This window comes from Nerophis ophidion, linkage group LG10, assembly GCF_033978795.1.
Source record: "Nerophis ophidion isolate RoL-2023_Sa linkage group LG10, RoL_Noph_v1.0, whole genome shotgun sequence".
NCBI lineage: Eukaryota > Metazoa > Chordata > Actinopteri > Syngnathiformes > Syngnathidae > Nerophis > Nerophis ophidion.
Window position 1 is genome coordinate 15,361,103 of NC_084620.1, and position 17,730 is coordinate 15,378,832.

The 17,730-nt window shown below is 40.6% G+C and overlaps 1 protein-coding gene across 1 annotated transcript; it reads left to right on the forward strand.

Annotated features, from left to right (window-relative positions):
- Positions 1-3,032: 3,032 nt before the first annotated feature.
- On the forward strand, positions 3,033-16,566 carry LOC133560905 (uncharacterized). The gene is made up of 8 exons (XM_061913936.1): positions 3,033-3,173; positions 5,602-5,649; positions 5,730-5,908; positions 5,986-6,050; positions 6,128-6,294; positions 15,760-15,965; positions 16,035-16,099; positions 16,449-16,566. The coding sequence occupies exons 2-8, from the start codon at positions 5,619-5,621 to the stop codon at positions 16,564-16,566; spliced, it is 831 nt and encodes a 276-aa protein (XP_061769920.1). The 5' UTR covers positions 3,033-3,173; positions 5,602-5,618.
- The last annotated feature ends 1,164 nt before the right edge of the window (positions 16,567-17,730 follow it).

Here is a 17,730-nt window from a genome sequence, read left to right on the forward strand (position 1 = left end):
ATAAGAATAGCAGACGTACCGTTGCATGAAAGCAAACTTGGATCCCAGAATGATTAACAAAAAAAGGCAGGCTTATATAAGGACGGTGATAACTAGTAACAGGTGTGCGGGACCCGAGAGTAGCAGGTGTAACTAATGAGAAACCATGGTGACAATCTAAACAGGAAATAAACAGTCAAATGACAGAGAGATACAAAAATGGAACAATAAACAATAATATGTGGAGATCCGAAAAGCGGATCTCAACAGTATCCCCCCCAAAAAAGACAGATACCAGATGTATCTAATGAAGAAGAAAAAAAAAATTTGAACCCCCTCCCCAAAACCAGAAAGTCCACACACGAAGGGAGGGCGGAGGGAGTCCATGGTGGAGGGTCGCCAGGTCGCGTGTCCCCGAATCCACAGTGGAAAAGTCAAATGGCGGCGGCGGATGGAACGCCGCTGCCGAAAAAGTTTTGGAGGGTGACCTCGTAGGGGCCACATCCGTGGCTGACTTGCAGGAGAAGGTACCCGGCGAGGAGGAAGACCTGGGCACAGCCACATCCGTGGCCGACATGGAGGAGGGAGTGTCCGGCGAGGAGGACGACCTTGTAGAGGCCACACCCGTGGCCAACGTGGAGGAGGGCGCTTCAGCACCGTTGTCATGGCAGGCTTGGAAGCAGCAGACGAGGGTGCGGGGACTGCAGCTAAAGCAGGCTAAGAAGACAGCGTCGTCGTCACCGTGGAAACAGGCGTAGTCGTCGTCGTGGAAGCAGGTAAAGTCATCACCGTGGAAGCAGGAGAGGGTGCTTCAGCCGAAGAAGGCGGCGTCGTTGAAGCAGGCGTAGTCGCTGCAGTCGTAGCAGCAGGCGCAGGTGATGCAGCCCAAGAAGACGGCGTCGTCGTCACCATGGAAGAAGGAACGGTCGTCGTCACCATGGAAGCCGACGTAGTCGTCGTCGACGTGGAGGCAGGTAAGGTCGTCGCCAGCGGTGCTGGTGTGGGCTCCAGCCCCGCCGTCGGCGCTGGTGAAGGCTCCAGCCTCGGAGCTGGTGCTGGAGTGGGCTCCAGCCCCATCGTCGGTGCTGGTGAGGATTCCAGCCTTGGAGCTGGTGCAGGAGTGGGCTCCAGCCTTGGAGCTGGTGCTGGAGTGGGTTCCAGCCTCGGGGTGGATGCAGGTGCAAAAACCAGGCACAGGTCCAGTGCTGGTGTGAGAACCAGGCTAGCAGAAGTTGATGGTGCGAAAACCAGGCGAGAGTCGAGTGCAGGTGCGAGAACCAGACTTGAGTCCAGTGCTGGTGCGAGAATCAGGCTTGGGCTAGATGTAGAACATGGACTTGGACAGAGACTAAGACTAGTGCCAAGATTTGGACCAAGACTCGGACCCGAACTTTGACCGGAACTCGGACTACGTGTCAGTCTACCAATTGATCTACAATTTTGGCCGGAAGTGGGACTAGGACTAGGACTAGTATTGAACACCGGTGGCGGAAGACGCGCTGGAGGTTGTGGCCTAGCGTGTCGAAAAGCTGGTGGAGAAGGTCTACAAGGAGGTGATGAATTATGTTTAACGGACCGAGAACCGGTGGAGGCGGCCTAAGGGGCGCTAACCAGAATACAGGTGGCGGCGGCCTAGGAGGAGCTAGCGGTTTAACGGGCCGAAAACCAGGTAATGGTGGCCTCATAGGAGGTTGCGGTTTTACCGTTTGGAGAACTGGTAACGGTGGCCTACGTGGAGGCGCTAACGAGAATACCGGTGGAGGAGGACCTTGTGGCCACGTGGCTTGGCATTGTCTTGCTGAAATAAGCAGGGGCGTCCATGATAACGTTGCTTGGATGACAACATATGTTGCTCCAAAACCTGTATGGACCATTCAGCATTAATGGTGCTTTCACAGATGTGTAAGTTACCCATGCCTTGGACACTAATACACCCCCATACCATCACAGATGCTGGCTTTTGAACTTTGCGCCTATAACAATCCGGATGGTTCTTTTCCTCTTTGCTCCGGAGGACACCACTTCCACAGTTTACAAATATAATTCCTTGCAATAGCTCGTTGAGAAATGTTGTTCTAAAACTGTTCGACAATTTGGTTACAAATTGGTGACCCTCTTCCCATCCTTGTTTGTGAAATACTTAGTATTTCATGGGAGCTGCTTTTATACCCAATTATGGCACCCACCTGTTACCAATTAGCCTGCACACCTGTGGGATGTTCTAAATAAGTGTTTGATGAGCATTTCTCAACTTTATCAGTATTTATTGCCACCTTTCCCAACTTCTTTGTCACGTGTTGCTGGCATCAAATTCTAAATATAAAGATTATTTGCAAAAACAAAATGTTTATCAGTTTGAACATCAAATATGTTGTCTTTGTAGCATATTCAACCGAATATGGGTTGAAAATGATTTGCAAATCATAGTATTTCATTTATATTTACATCTAACACAGTTTCCCAACTCCTATGGAAACGGGGCTTGTATATATATATACATACACATACATATAAATATATATAAATATATATATATATATGTATATATATGTATATACATATATACATATATATATATATATATACACACACACACACATATATATATATACATATATATATTATACATATATATACACATATATAAATATTATATATACAGTATATACGTGTTATATTATTATATATTTGTTTGAGTGTGTGTGTGTGTATTTTGTTTTTTCCTCTTAATGTAAGCATGTAGAAAGCTGGTGTTTGTCGCTTTTTGCTTTGGGTGGAAAAAACACACATTTTAATATTTATTATCAAATTAATATTATTAATATTAATATTTTTACATTTTATTGATAATATCAAAATCTTCACATTATGTGAGTTTTTTGTCAGTGTCAACCTTTTAGAGTCAAAACCATCTGTCAAAGCCCTATTTTGATTGACAAGTGGTCATAGGGAGTTGTTTGAAATTGTTATTGGCAAACAAAAGAAAGGAACATTTGTGACACAAAGCCAAGGCACTGTCATCGTTGGCGAGAATGCATATTGTCAGCAGATTATGGGTCGACATTTCTAAAAGATGTCTCACGCTACCAACTTTATAAAAAGGCTTCGGTTGTTTTCAAAGCTAGCCACAAAAGGTTTGGTCATCTACGTGAAGAGGAATAAAAACTAAACACTTGTCTTTTCTTTTACTTAAGGTAAGTGTATCATTTCATTTTTATACTATTTGGTTATTCTATCCATGTGCTGCCATGTGAAATATATGATTATTTGAAGAAAAGTCACACATGAAGGCTCTTAATTTCAAGCATACTCCACAATTCTGCAGAAACATATGCAAGAGAATTACAAAAACACAGTTTGAATTTGAAAACAAAAGCAAAAACAAAACATGACTTTGGAACATAACTAGAGATCTAGTTATGATATTTTAAATACAATTTTTTACAAGGAAAAATGCGAAGCAAAAATAATTCGTAATGTATAATAAAATGTCATGCAATTGAAAATTCAAGACAAACTTTAAAATACAAATAACATATAATACATGATGTAATACGTAAATACATTTATCTTTGTTCTGTTTTATTGGTCATCTTCCATTGTTTCTAGAAAGAGTTCAGAGGGCCCTTTTTTGACAGGAAAAAAAACCCATAGCAATTCACAATTCAAATAAAATCAAAATTTTTCACGAGAAAAAAGTTTAAATTTTACAAGACAAGAAAATTGTAGCTGAGATAGGCTCCAGCGCCTTCCGCGACCCCGAAGGGAATTAGCGGTAGAAAAATGGATGGGTCGGAAGGATGGAAGAAAATAAATAATATAAATCATAATTAAAACACAAACCCCTCCGCCAATTTTAGAGAATACATTTAAGACCTAGGGATAGTCTACAAGACTAACAGTTTTCCAAGAAAACTATTTCATTGTTTACGTGACTATGATTGGAATATTTCGAAACAAAAGTCGTAGATTTTTGAAAAAGATTGTAATTTTACAAGCGCCAAGTCGTGATACTGTAAACAGCTGCAGATATGGGTAAAACAAAGCTGTATTTTAGTATAAGTAAAGTTGTATTTTTTCACGAACAAAACCGTAATATTGCAATGAAATAGGTTGTAAGTTTTTGACTGTAATACAGCCCAGTATGACTCAAAATCTCTGAAACGTTTCTTGGTACACATTTGTTCAACACATTTTGTCCAAGTAGTCTTATCATTGTGAACATGTAAACTGGGACTTGATTCAGTAGTGACAGGCTACAGAACCAAAAAATTCAATATGGAAGAAAGTTGCCGGGAAAACTGGGTACAAAAAAACCCATGATGGAACAGTCGACCGACATAAGTAAGATGCACTCAACAGTGAGTTTCCTTTTCACTGAAGCACTTCCATCTGAAAATAGCACATTAACAACACATAAGGAGCGACACATTACATTTTTTTTGTGAACATGATGACGATATAGTAGGTTTAATAAACATGCTAAGTGTTCTCTTCTTTTTTAAAGGGGTCATATTATGATTTTTCCCCCCTACATTTAAATCACTTCCTCGTGGTCAACATCAGTGTTTTTCAACCTTTTTTGAGCCAAGACACATTTTTTTCATTGAAAAAAATCAAGAGGCACACCACCAGTAGAAATCATCAAGAAATGAAACTCAGTAGACAATAAAAAGTCGCAGTCGCGATTGTTGGATAGGAATTCAAACCATAACCAAGCATGCATCACAATAGCTCTTGTCTCAAAGTAGGTGTACTGTCACCACCTGTCACATCACACTGTGACTTATTTCAAGTTTTTTTTGGTGTTTTCCTGTGTGTAGTGCTTTAGTTCTTGTCCTGCGCTCCTATTTTGGTAGCTTTTTCTGTTTTTTTGGTATTTTCCTGTTGCAGTTTCATGTCTTCCTTTGAGCGATATTCCCCGCATCTTCTTTGTTTTAGCAATTGAAGATGTTTAAGTCGTTGCTATCTTTTTTTGTGTGGACATTGTTGATTGTCATGTCATGTACTGATGTACTTTGTGGTCGCCGTCTCTGCTCCACACGCTGTAAGTTTTTGCTGTCGTCCAGCATTCTGTTTTTGTTTACTTTGTCGCCAGTTCAGTTTTAGTTTTGTTCTGCATAGCCTTCCCTAAGCTTCAATGCATTTTCTTAGGGGCACTTTCCTTTTGTTTATTTTTGGTTGATACATTAGATACCTTTTTACCTGCACACTGCCTCCCGCCGTCGTCTTTATATTGTGATCTCGACAAACCATGTTCCCGACATCTACAAAGCAATTAGCTACATGCTGCCACCTACTGATATGTTATGGTATAACATGGTTACTCTGCCGAGCTATAGACAGCATCGACACTCAACAACGGCACATTATTTGCAGATTATAATTACTGGATTGCAAAAAATATTTTAACCCAAATGAGTGAAACTACATAATCTTCCACCCCAAACCAGACTGTATCTCGGCACAGTGGTTGAAAAACACTGGTCTACATGACATTTGATGGTGGTTATTTGGTCACAACCTTGCTTTGGTTATGTTTAACAGACCATCTTCAAGTCCCTTTCTTGTTCGATACTTTTCTTTCTTTTTTTATAATTCCCTTTACAACATTTTTTACAGGTGCAATAGAGGACATTATGGGCGTTGGCACTATTTTAGTGCTGCTAAGTGAGTACAAAACATAATCTTACTGTGAAAAATGAAATAATCATAGCTTGCTGTATTCACTCTATTTTTTTCTACTACAGTAGCTGCGGCTATTTACACGCCTTCCAGAGCACAAATCTGTAGCATCAATGACGGGTTTACAGCGACGTCGACTGCGATCGTGTCGCTTGTGGCAACTTTGGACGAAGCTTTCATAGCAGAGTTGTATAATCGCAGCAGCGACGAATACAAAAAGCTAAAAACGCAAGTATTAACGATGGTAAGTACACTTTAGGCAATTTCATAGCAATTCCCTTAGATTTCATTAAAAAACCTTTTCATGTATAAACTTTTCAGTGTGACTTGATCTTCATCCAAGCATTTAGAGCTAATTTCATCAACACCACTATTGTTGGATTTAGGTAACTTTAATTTTATAGAAACAAGCACATTTTTTCAAAACAATCTTAAAAAATAACAACCTTTTTTTCCACTTAAGTCCACATATGGGAAATACGACAGTAGAAGTGGCGCTGGAGTTCAGCAATACATCGTCCTACCCAGTCCCGGAAGATGAGCTGCTGGTAGAAACATTGGTACAGGTGGCGAATAACTCCTGCAACCCCTTCAAACTTGCTGTGGATCCAGAATCCATCGCAGTGATTCGTAAGTCAACTAAATTTCCTTCAAATCTGTAGATTTTAGCTCCCCCCAAAAATCCAGATTTTTTCCCGAGGAAAACGAAATTTTCAGTTATGGTAAACACTACAAAAGATAACAGAGAGGTGGGTGTTGCTGACATCTTGTTATTTCTAATGAAATAGGCTGCCAAAAAGGCTAAAGAAACATTAGAAACATCTATTATATTGTGAATTATATTTATACAGCGCTTTTCTCTAGTGACTCAAAATACTTTACATAGTGAAACCCTAAATCTAAGTTACATTTTTAAACCAGTGTAGGTGGCACTGGGTGCAGGTGGGAAAAGTGTCTTGCCCAAGGACACAACGGCAGTAACTAGGATGGCAGAGGCGGGGATCGAACCTGGAACCCTCAAGTTGTTGGAACGGCCACTCTACCAACCGAGCTAGACCACCCCATAATAGACAATAGAAACATCATAGGTATTAGAAACATAATACAAACATTATTAAAGTTAAAGTACCACTGATAGTCACACACAGACTAGGTGTGGGGAAATTAACCTCTGCATTTGACCCATCCCCTGGGAGGTGAGGGGAGCAGTGAGCAGCAGCGGTGGCCACGCTCGAGAATCATTTTGGTGATTTAACCTCCAACTCCAACCCTTGATGCTGACTGCCAAGCAGGGAGGTAATGGGTCCCATTTGTATAGTCTTTGGTATGATTCGACCGGGGAACTCACAACCTACTGATCTCAGGGCGGACACTCCAACCATAAGGCCACTGAGCAGGTGAAGACAAATCTTTGTGTCTTTAATTATTATTAGTATCAGAATCTCATCTTTTTCTCCCTACTTTATACATTTTTGTCATATTTTTCTATTTTGGATTGTTTTTTATTTCCACAATGTTCCTTGGACCCCCCCAAAAAAACCATGCCACACTCCACAAATGGCACCTGGGCCACTATATGCACACCACTGGTTCAGCATTTCACCAAGAAGGCCGAGTGTCTTAAAGCCAGTGTATTGTCAGCGCATATGGAAGCAATAAATGTTGGGTTGCTTCTGGAAATTTCCGGCAGTCGCTGGACCTCTGCTCATGTGCCAAAAACTTGACCTTTCTCCACCCGCTTGTGTTTGATTCCCGAATAAATGCACGACGCAAGACACACGCCATTCTTTTCACTTATTGCATACTTCTACTAGCTAAATATAACAACAAAGTGGCAACATTGGCAGAACAGAACCCTTCTGCTGCACCTAAATCTCTGGCAAAGTAAAAGCCACTATTGTGAGCGGGCCAATTTGATTTGATTTAATGATTTTCTGGTAACACTTTAGTATGGAAAACATATTGTAAGTAACAAAGACTTATTAAGAGTTATTTGGACACTAGGGGAACATATTGTAAGTGACAAATAATTTTGAGTTATTTAGTTAGGGTTAGCCCTGCAATGAGATGGCGACTTGTCCAGGGTGTATGCGCCTTCCGCCTGAATGCAGCTGAGATAGGCTCCAGGGACGGATGTTGAGGGTTAGGGTTGGGGTTAGGGTTAGGGTTGTTGTATAACAGGGGTCGGCAACCTTTACCACTCAAAGAGACATTTTGACTCGTTTCACAAAGTAAAGAAAACATTGGGAGCCACATAACTCTTTTAAAATTTATAATGAAATAATACTGCATACAGACTTTTTTTTTTTTGCTTTGTGCTATGTATAAACCAGGGGTCTCAGACATGCGGCCCGCACCGTAATATGTAAATTTAATGTTAGTGTGGCTCACAAATTTTATATGAATGCTGCTTGACAGCGTCACACCTGACACCCCGTCCCAATTTTCCCGGGAGACTCCCGAATTTCCGAGTAATTATTTTCTCGAATGTACGTTGGTGTTCACCCAATGAACAATAATAAGGGCGTACAATGACGGCACTACCACTAGCGCCCTCTACAGCTTATACAAATAGCTTGCCAGCCCAAGGAATTGTTTGACGAGGTTATTGCAGACACACGTAAGAGACTGCAAGGCATCCTTATTCAACGGCAATACAGGTTACACCAGTGGTTCTCAAACTTTTTTTGTCATCCCCCACCTTGGACAAGGGGTAGTTTTCAAGCCCCACCTGCCCCCATCGCCCCAACAGATGGCTAATGCCAAGCTTAACATTTTCAAATTTATTGAATATCAAGTAACATCAAGTTGTATACATTCAAACTCAATAACATAAAATAATATCAAGTTCAGTAATAAATAAAATACCTGTGCAGCTGTGGTATAACTTGCATCAAGTTCAATAATAAATAAAATAACTTGCATTAAGTTCAATAATAAATAAAACAAAAGTGTTATAACTTGCATCAAGTTCAATAATAAATCAAATAACTTGCGTCAAGTTCAATAATAAATAAACTAAAAGAGCCACCTCATTGAGTTCGGGGCTGAGCTACCTTGACGCGAGTGCTTCCCGGTGAATGACGCCGTGTGTCCAATGCGCATTTGGCGCAACCCTCTTTATTAGAGCCTGCTGCCCGTTTCTTGACCCTGCCATGGTCTGTGCGCCATCAGAGCAAAAGCCCACGCAGTTTTCCCATTTAAGGTCGTGTTCTTTGAGGAAACTGTCCATTATCTTGAACAGCTCATCAGCAGTGGCTCTTTTTGTTATTTATTTGCAAAACAGTAAATCCTCGCACAGTGATTTGCCATTCACAAAGCGGACGTATGCGATGAACAGGCAGTCTTTATTGCTGTCAGTAGCTTCGTCCACTTGTAAAGCAAAAGGACTTTATTTTAATTTGTCTACGACAGGGGTCGGCAACCTTTACCACTCAAAGAGCCATTTCGACCCGTTTCACAAATTCAAGAAAACAATGGGAGCCACAAAATTATTTTGAAATTTAAAATGAAATAACACTGTCTAATCCCCCTCTGATCCCGAAAATTTCCCTCTCTGTCTTCCTTTTTTTCTCTTTCTATCCATTGCTGCTCCAGCCCGGCTGCACAAAATGATAATATAAATACATTTAATAAAGTCAAATTTAAATAAGGCAACAAGAGAAGTATCCTACACTTCTCTTCTGTAAAGTAAATGTGAACAGCCGATATGGGCATCTACATCAACTATATGATTTGCCTGAGAAGCTGGACAGGACAAACAAATTAAAGTATAAAATAAAATAAAATAAAAATAAAAAATAAAAAAATGAAATAACACTGCATATAAAGTTTTCTTTTTGCTTTGTGCTATGTATAAACAAACTATGATGGGTTCCATCCATCCATCCATTTTCTACCGCTTATTCCCTTTCGGGGTCGCGGGGGGCGCTGGCGCCTATCTCAGCTACAATCGGGCGGAAGGCGGGGTACACCCTGGACAAGTCGCCACCTCATCGCAGGGCCAACACAGATAGACAGACTACATTCACACTCACATACATTTATGAAATCAACGAACGACTGCAGAAAAAAGGAAATAAAATTTCTGCATGCAACAAAACGTTTTCAACTCCGAAAAAGACGTCGGGTTGAAGGTTAAGTAAAACACTTAATGTCTATTTAAATCCTCCTTGTAGTAATGAAAAAACAAAACGCCGAACTTAAATTATTCACTGGCAGAGAACCAAAAATGCTGTCCTCTCTCTCTGTGCTGTCATCCTTTTACTGGCGCCGTGAAGTCAGCTGCAGCTGCCAACCTAAATAATACAATGTCTATTTCACTGAACAATTAATAAATGTGAATATACGCAAAATTATAGGAAATTTAAATATTTATCATACGTGGTCAATGTGATTTCTGCTCCTGAACCGCAGAGCACAGCGTCTCCACATCGGGGCTGTATGACGTCACCTTTATCTTCACACAGGATTGTAAACTCTCATCTGTGAGGCGTGTGCCATGTTTGTTTTTAATAAAGTTCATGTTGGAGAACACCTGCTCACATGCATATGTGGATCCAAAGATCGACAGGACTCCAAGTGCATACTTTTTCATGTTCACATAAAAGTTGGGGATAGCGTTCCGAGTTTCGAACACAAGTTTGTCTGGCTTGGGGAGGTTTTCAATATCACACTATTTGTGATTCTGAGCAAGAACGGCCTTCTGGCGTGAAACATCTTCAAGGTGCGCTGTCAGGCGCTTTAACTTGGACACCCACGTCAGGATAGAGATGCGCGCGGCCGTGGGCTTGTCCCGAGGTTTGACAAGCAGGATGACAAGCTGAGCTGGCCGTGACAAGCTGAGCCGCATCAAAGTGATCAAAGAGTCGCATGCAGCTCCGGAGTCGCCGGTTGCCGATCCCTGGTCTACGAGTTGTTCCTCAAGATCACTTGCAATGTCGCATATAGGTCTCGCAACTGTGTTGCTTGACAGTGGGACAGCTTTTAATTTTGCTGCGCTTGTCTCGTCAAGCATGACTGACACCATGTCTACTGCAGCGGGGAGAATCAGTTGCTCAGCAATTGTGTGTGCTTTTTTGCATTGAGCAATTCTGTATGCAACTCTATATGAAGCCAATTTATCCATTTTTGTGTAATTGTGGTCCACAGATTAGCCTGCTACTCATCCGTGCGAAAGTTCGTTCCGCTCAGCCCCGCCCCCATTAGTTACTGTTGCGACTGTCAAACTTTCGCTCCTACCTACAAATTTAAAGCCTACAGGAAAAATAAGTAATTTACATTAATTTATATAGGGAACTTCATAGACAGAATCACAAAGTGATTTACAGTTTGTATAGAAAACTGGGTTGTAAAAAAAAATCTAAGAATAAAAAAAAAAAATACAAAAATAAAGTGGAATCTCCTCGCGTTTCTCGCGCCCCACCTGTCATGTCTCTATTCCCCACAAGTGGGGCGCGCCCCACACTTTGAGAAACGCTGGGTTACACTGAGGGTGGCCGTTTAAACAACTTTAGCACTCTTACTAATTAATATGCGCCACACTGTGAACCCACACCAAAAAAGAATGACAAACACGTTTTAAGAGAACATCCGCAATATAACACAACATAAACACGACAGAACAAATACCCAGAATCCCATGTACCCTGACTCTTCCGGGCTCCATTATACACCCAGCTACCACCAACCCAACACCCCCCCCACCCACACCTACCTCAACCTACGCACGGAGGTGTGGATGGGGGGGGGGGTGTTGGGTTGGTGGTAGCTGGGTGTATAAAGGAGCCCGGAAGAGTCAGGATACATGGGATTCTGGGTATTTGTTCTGTTGTGTTTATGTTGTGTTATAGTGCGGATGTTCTCCTGAAATGTGTTTGTCATTCTTGTTTGGTGTGGGTTCCCAGTGTGGCACATATTAGTAAGAGTGTTAAGTTGTTTGTATCACAAACCTCAGTGTGACCTGTATGGTTGTTGAACAAGTATGCCTTGCAGTTGCGTATGCGTTCGGATAGAGATCACATCCATAATGTGACCGGAAGGCCGGCACGCAGATAGCATGGTGAAAATCCTGGCGCGATGACATGTAGAAAGGGTATTAGAGGCATTGTCATCACGGCACGCCGTCAAAGTTTATGTCTGGGTGAAAACGAAAAAGGTTTACCTGGGAGATTTCTGATAGAGACATTAAAATTTGAAATCTACCGGACTTCTCCGGGCGGTCGGCAAATATACGGCTGAGCCACATCAGAGTGGTCAAAGAGCCGCATGCGGCTCTTGAGCCGCGGGTTGCCGACCCCTGTTGTATAATAAGGCCAGGTAGAATAAGGCATTAATAAGTACCTATCCATCCGTCCATTTTAAATGGGTTGTACTTGTATAGCGCTTTTCTACCTTCAAGTTACTCAAAGCGCTTTGACACTACTTCCACGTTTACCCATTCACACACACATTCACACACTGATGGAGAGAGCTGCCATGCAAGGCGCTAACCAGCACCCATCAGGAGCAAGGGTGAAGTGTCTTGCTCAGGACACAACATTTGTGACAAGGTTTGTACTAGGTGGGGATTGAACCAGGGATCCTCGGGTTGCGCACGGCCACTCTTCCATTGCGCCACGGCATCCTTTCTACTTCGGGATCACGGGGGGCACTGGAGCCTATCGCAGCTACAAACGAGCGGAAGGCGGGGTACAACCTGGACAAGTCGCCACAACGTCTGTCTACCTGGGCGGTATAGCTCGGTTGGTAGAGTGGCCGTGCCAGCAACCTGAGGGTTGCAGGTTCGATTCCCGCTTCCGCCATCCTAGTCACTGCTGTTGTGTCCTTGGGCAAGACACTTTACCCACCTGCTCCCAGTGCCACCCACACTGGTTTAAATGTAAGTTAGATATTGGGTGTCACTATGTAAAGTGCTTTGAGTCACTAGAGAAAAGCGCTATATAAATATAATTCAATTCAATTCAACGTTCACACTCACATTCACACACTGGGGCCAATTTAGTGCTGCCAATCAACCTATCCCCTAATAAGTACCTAAAAATTACTAATTAAGAGCCAATTTGCAAGTTAATAAGCAACTAATTAATGGTGACTATGTTCCTCATACTAAAGTGTTACAGATTTTTTTTTTTTTTTCACATTGTTGTAATGGCATTTTAGGTTATTATGATTATACAAAATATTTGAGTTGTACTGTATACCAATACAAATGAAGTACCAAAGTACGAATGAATAAATAACAATAGTAAAAAGTTAAAGTACTACTGATAGTGAAACACACACAACGTGTGGTGAAATTACCCTCTGCATTAGACCCATTCCCTTGTTCCACCCCCTGGGTATCATTTTGGTGATTTAACCCTCTATTCCAACCCTTGATGCTGAGTGCCAAGCAGGGAGGTAATGGGTCACATTTTTATAGTCTTTGGTATGACTCGGCTGGGGTTTGAACTCACGACCTAGCGATCTCAGGGCGGACACACTGACCACAAATCCACCGAGCAGGTCAAAATACTTTCACAACTACAAAAATACCAGTGCTTTTTTTTTTTTTTTAGGACATGAGCGCCACGTTGTCGTCACATCATGACATTGCTGGTTTAACGAGCAGAGGCGCATATTAGGCAACGCACAAGCAAGGAGTACTTAAGATAAACACATTTTGGTTTAAACACTAACAATAAAGGTGATGCTATAGCACCGAAACGCCAGCAAACAGCTAGGCATTGCTTTAAAACATGACTATCAAGCTATCAGCTAACGTTCATCCGCAGTCAGCATTGTTTTAACTACTGCTAAAACATTAATCATCGCCTCCATGGTGATAAAACAACAAATAATCCTAAGACTAGGAATAGCTAAACATGCTTTACTACACACCCTGGGAGGATACAATAGCTAACCACGAACAGCAAGCTAGCGCTATTGAACATAAACAAATGGGTGGATCTATACAGATCAGCTGTAACGATACCAAGTAAAAGAGCCGTATATAGCCAATATTACATTTATTACATCAATATTCTTTATTAACACAAAACCTTCTGTCATTATTTATTGTTTATAAACTCAGGATATACGACCCTGGACACAGAATAACTTTAGTTATGACTAATGTATGACCCTGCATCTACTTGGTATTGGATTGATACCACAGATTGTAGTGTCATCCACAACTTATGTAAAGTATCCAAACAACAGAAGAATAAGTGATTATTACATTTGAACAGAAGTGTACATAGAACACATTAATAGAGAAAGTAAGCAGATATTAACAGTAAATAAACAAGTAGATACATATTCTATGCATGTTCTACTGCTTATCCCTCATAAATTGACAAAGTAATAGTAATGACAAAATATGTTCCTGCATATCTCAGCAGCAAAACTAGGAGTTTTTGTAACCTGTTTGCTTACTTACTACTAAAAGTGAATGTGTCGAGTGTGTTCAGTATGTTATTTAAAGGCAAAATTGTTCTTAGGTTGCAATAAGAAAAGTAATTTTAATGCATTATAAGATTTTCATCAGTACCGGTGCCAAAATATTGGTATTGTGACAACCCTATATTATATTAAATTTTATTATATAAATTTGTATTAATCTGGCAGTCCTAATTTCTCCTTGAGCCATGTTTTCTAAATATACCACTCTTATTGCTGTTGTTTTAAAAAGGAACAACCACCACATTGGGACCATCAACAAAAACTTTGGAACCTACAACGATTCGTATGACTTCAACCACAATGGTCAACACAACAACTGCAGTCACTTCAGTTCCATCACCAGTTGTGTCTATTGAAGCAACTATTGAGGAACCTTTTGTTCCAGAATTTAATGATCCCAACAGTGAACAATACCAAAGTCTTCAAACACAAGTGATATCAATGGTAAATAAACATTGATAGTTGGATGAATTCTCAGTTTTTCGCTAAATGATCAAAACTTAATTTTTTTCCCAGTGTGACTTCATTTTCTTTGAAACGTTTGGAAGTGTTTTCTTCAGAACCATTGTTATTGGATTCAGGTAATACAAGAGGTGCCTCAATTTACATGATCCTGAACTAAATTGGAATTAACTGTGGACTTTTAACAATTAAGGCCACAAATGGGAAACACTCAAGTAGAGGTGGAGCTACTGTTCAACAATTCTGTATCGACTGATCAAATTCCAGAAGCTGATGTGGTGGTAGACACATTGGTACAGGCTGTAAATAGTCCCAACAACACTTTCAACCTTACTTTGGATTCAGACTCAATAGCAGTCATTCGTAAGTCAACATTGCATTGGTTTTATTGAGTTGGTGTCACTTTTTATAGTGTAATTACTAAAATGTTTTTCTGTTGTCCATTGTCTTTATTACCTACCTGAAGAGCCAGAAAAAACTACCCGTGTATCCACAACTCAAGGGCCAACAACCACCCTGGTACCACCAACGAGTGGACCAACTACCAGTACACCAGTGACCACTCATGGACCAACAACTGCAGTCACTTCAGTTCCATCACCAGTTGTGTCTATTGAGGCAACTATTGAGGAACCTTTTGTTCCAGAATTTAATGATCCCAACAGTGAACAATACAGAAGTCTTCAAACACAAGTGATATCAATGGTAAACATTTTTGGTTAGATGTATAAACTGTTTTAGCTAAATGACTCAAAACTGCATTTTTTTTTACAGTGTGACTTCATTTTCTTTGAAACGTTTGGAAGTGTTTTCTTCAGAACCATTGTTATTGGATTCAGGTAATACAAGAGGTGCCTCAATTTACACCATCCTGAACTATATTGGAATTAACTTTAAACTTTTAACAATTAAGGCCACAAATGGGAAACACTCAAGTCGAGGTGGAGCTACTGTTCAACAATTCTGTATCGACTGATCAAATTCCAGAAGCTGATGTGGTGGTAGACACATTGGTACAGGCTGTAAATAGTCCCAACAACACTTTCAACCTTACTTTGGATTCAGACTCGATAGCAGTCATTCGTAAGTCAACATTGCATTGGTTTTTTTGAGTAGGTGTCACTTTTTATAGAGTGTAATTACTAATATGTTGTTCTGTTGTCAATTGTCTTTATTACCTACCTGAAGAACCAGAAACAACTACCCGTGTATCCACAACTCAAGGGCCAACAACCACCCTGGTACCACCAACGAATGGACCAACAACTGCAGTCACTTCAGTTCCATCACCAGTTGTGTCTATTGAGGCAACTATTGAGGAACCTTTTGTTCCAGAATTTAATGATCCCAACAGTGAACAATACCAAAGTCTTCAAACACAAGTGATATCAATGGTAAACATTTTATGTTAGATGTATGCACTGTTTTAGCCAAATGACTCAAAACTGCATTTTACTTTACAGTGTGACTTCATTTTCTTTGAAACGTTTGGAAGTATTTTCTTCAGAACGATTGTTATTGGATTCAGGTAATACAAGAGGTGCCTCAATTTACATGATCCTGAACTAAATTGGAATTAACTATGGACTTTTAACAATTAAGGCCACAAATGGGAAACACTCAAGTCGAAGTGGAGCTACTGTTCAACAATTCTGTATCGACTGATCAAATTCCAGAAGCTGATGTGGTGGTAGACACATTGGTACAGGCTGTAAATAGTCCCAACAACACATTCAGCCTTACTTTGGATTCAGACTCGATAGCAGTCATTCGTAAGTCAACATTGCATTGGTTTTTTTGAGTAGGTGTCACTTTTTATAGAGTGTTATTACTAAAATGTTGTTCTGTTGTCGATTGTCTTTATTACCTACCTGAAGAACCAGAAACAACTACCCGTGTATCCACAACTCAAGGGCCAACAACCACCCTGGTACCACCAACGAATGGACCAACAACTGCAGTCACTTCAGTTCCATCACCAGTTGTGTCTATTGAGGCAACTATTGAGGAACCTTTTGTTCCAGAATTTAATGATCCCAACAGTGAACAATACCAAAGTCTTCAAACACAAGTGATATCAATGGTAAACATTTTTGGTTGGATGTATAAACTGTTTTAGCTAAATGACTCAAAACTGCATTTTTTTTTACAGTGTGACTTCATTTTCTTTGAAACGTTTGGAAGTATTTTCTTCAGAACCATTGTTATTGGATTCAGGTAATACAAGAGGTGCCTCAATTTACATCATCCTGAACTATATTGGAATTAACTTTAAACTTTTAACAATTAAGGCCACAAATGGGAAACACTCAAGTCGAAGTGGAGCTACTGTTCAACAATTCTGTATCGACTGAACAAATTCCAGAAGCTGATGTGGTGGTAGACACATTGGTACAGGCTGTAAATAGTCCCAACAACACTTTCAACCTTACTTTGGATTCAGACTCGATAGCAGTCATTCGTAAGTCAACATTGCATTGGTTTTTTTGAGTAGGTGTCACTTTTTATAGAGTGTTATTACTAAAATGTTGTTCTGTTGTCGATTGTCTTTATTACCTACCTGAAGAACCAGAAACAACTACCCGTGTATCCACAACTCAAGGGCCAACAACCACCCTGGTACCACCAACGAATGGACCAACAACTGCAGTCACTTCAGTTCCATCACCAGTTGTGTCTATTGAGGCAACTATTGAGGAACCTTTTGTTCCAGAATTTAATGATCCCAACAGTGAACAATACCAAAGTCTTCAAACACAAGTGATATCAATGGTAAACATTTTATGTTAGATGTATGCACTGTTTTAGCCAAATTACTCAAAACTGCATTTTACTTTACAGTGTGACTTCATTTTCTTTGAAACGTTTGGAAGTATTTTCTTCAGAACCATTGTTATTGGATTCAGGTAATACAAGAGGTGCTTCAATTTTACATCATCCTGAACTATATTGGAATTAACTGTGGATTTTTAACAATTAAGGCCAGAAATGGGAAACACTCAAGTCAAGGTGGAGCTACAGTTCAACAATTCCGTATCGACTGATCAAATTCCAAAAGCGGATGTGGTGGTAGACACATTGGTACAGGCTGTAAATAGTCCAAACAACAGTTTCAACCTCACTCTAGATCCAGACTCGATATCAGTCATTCGTAAGTCA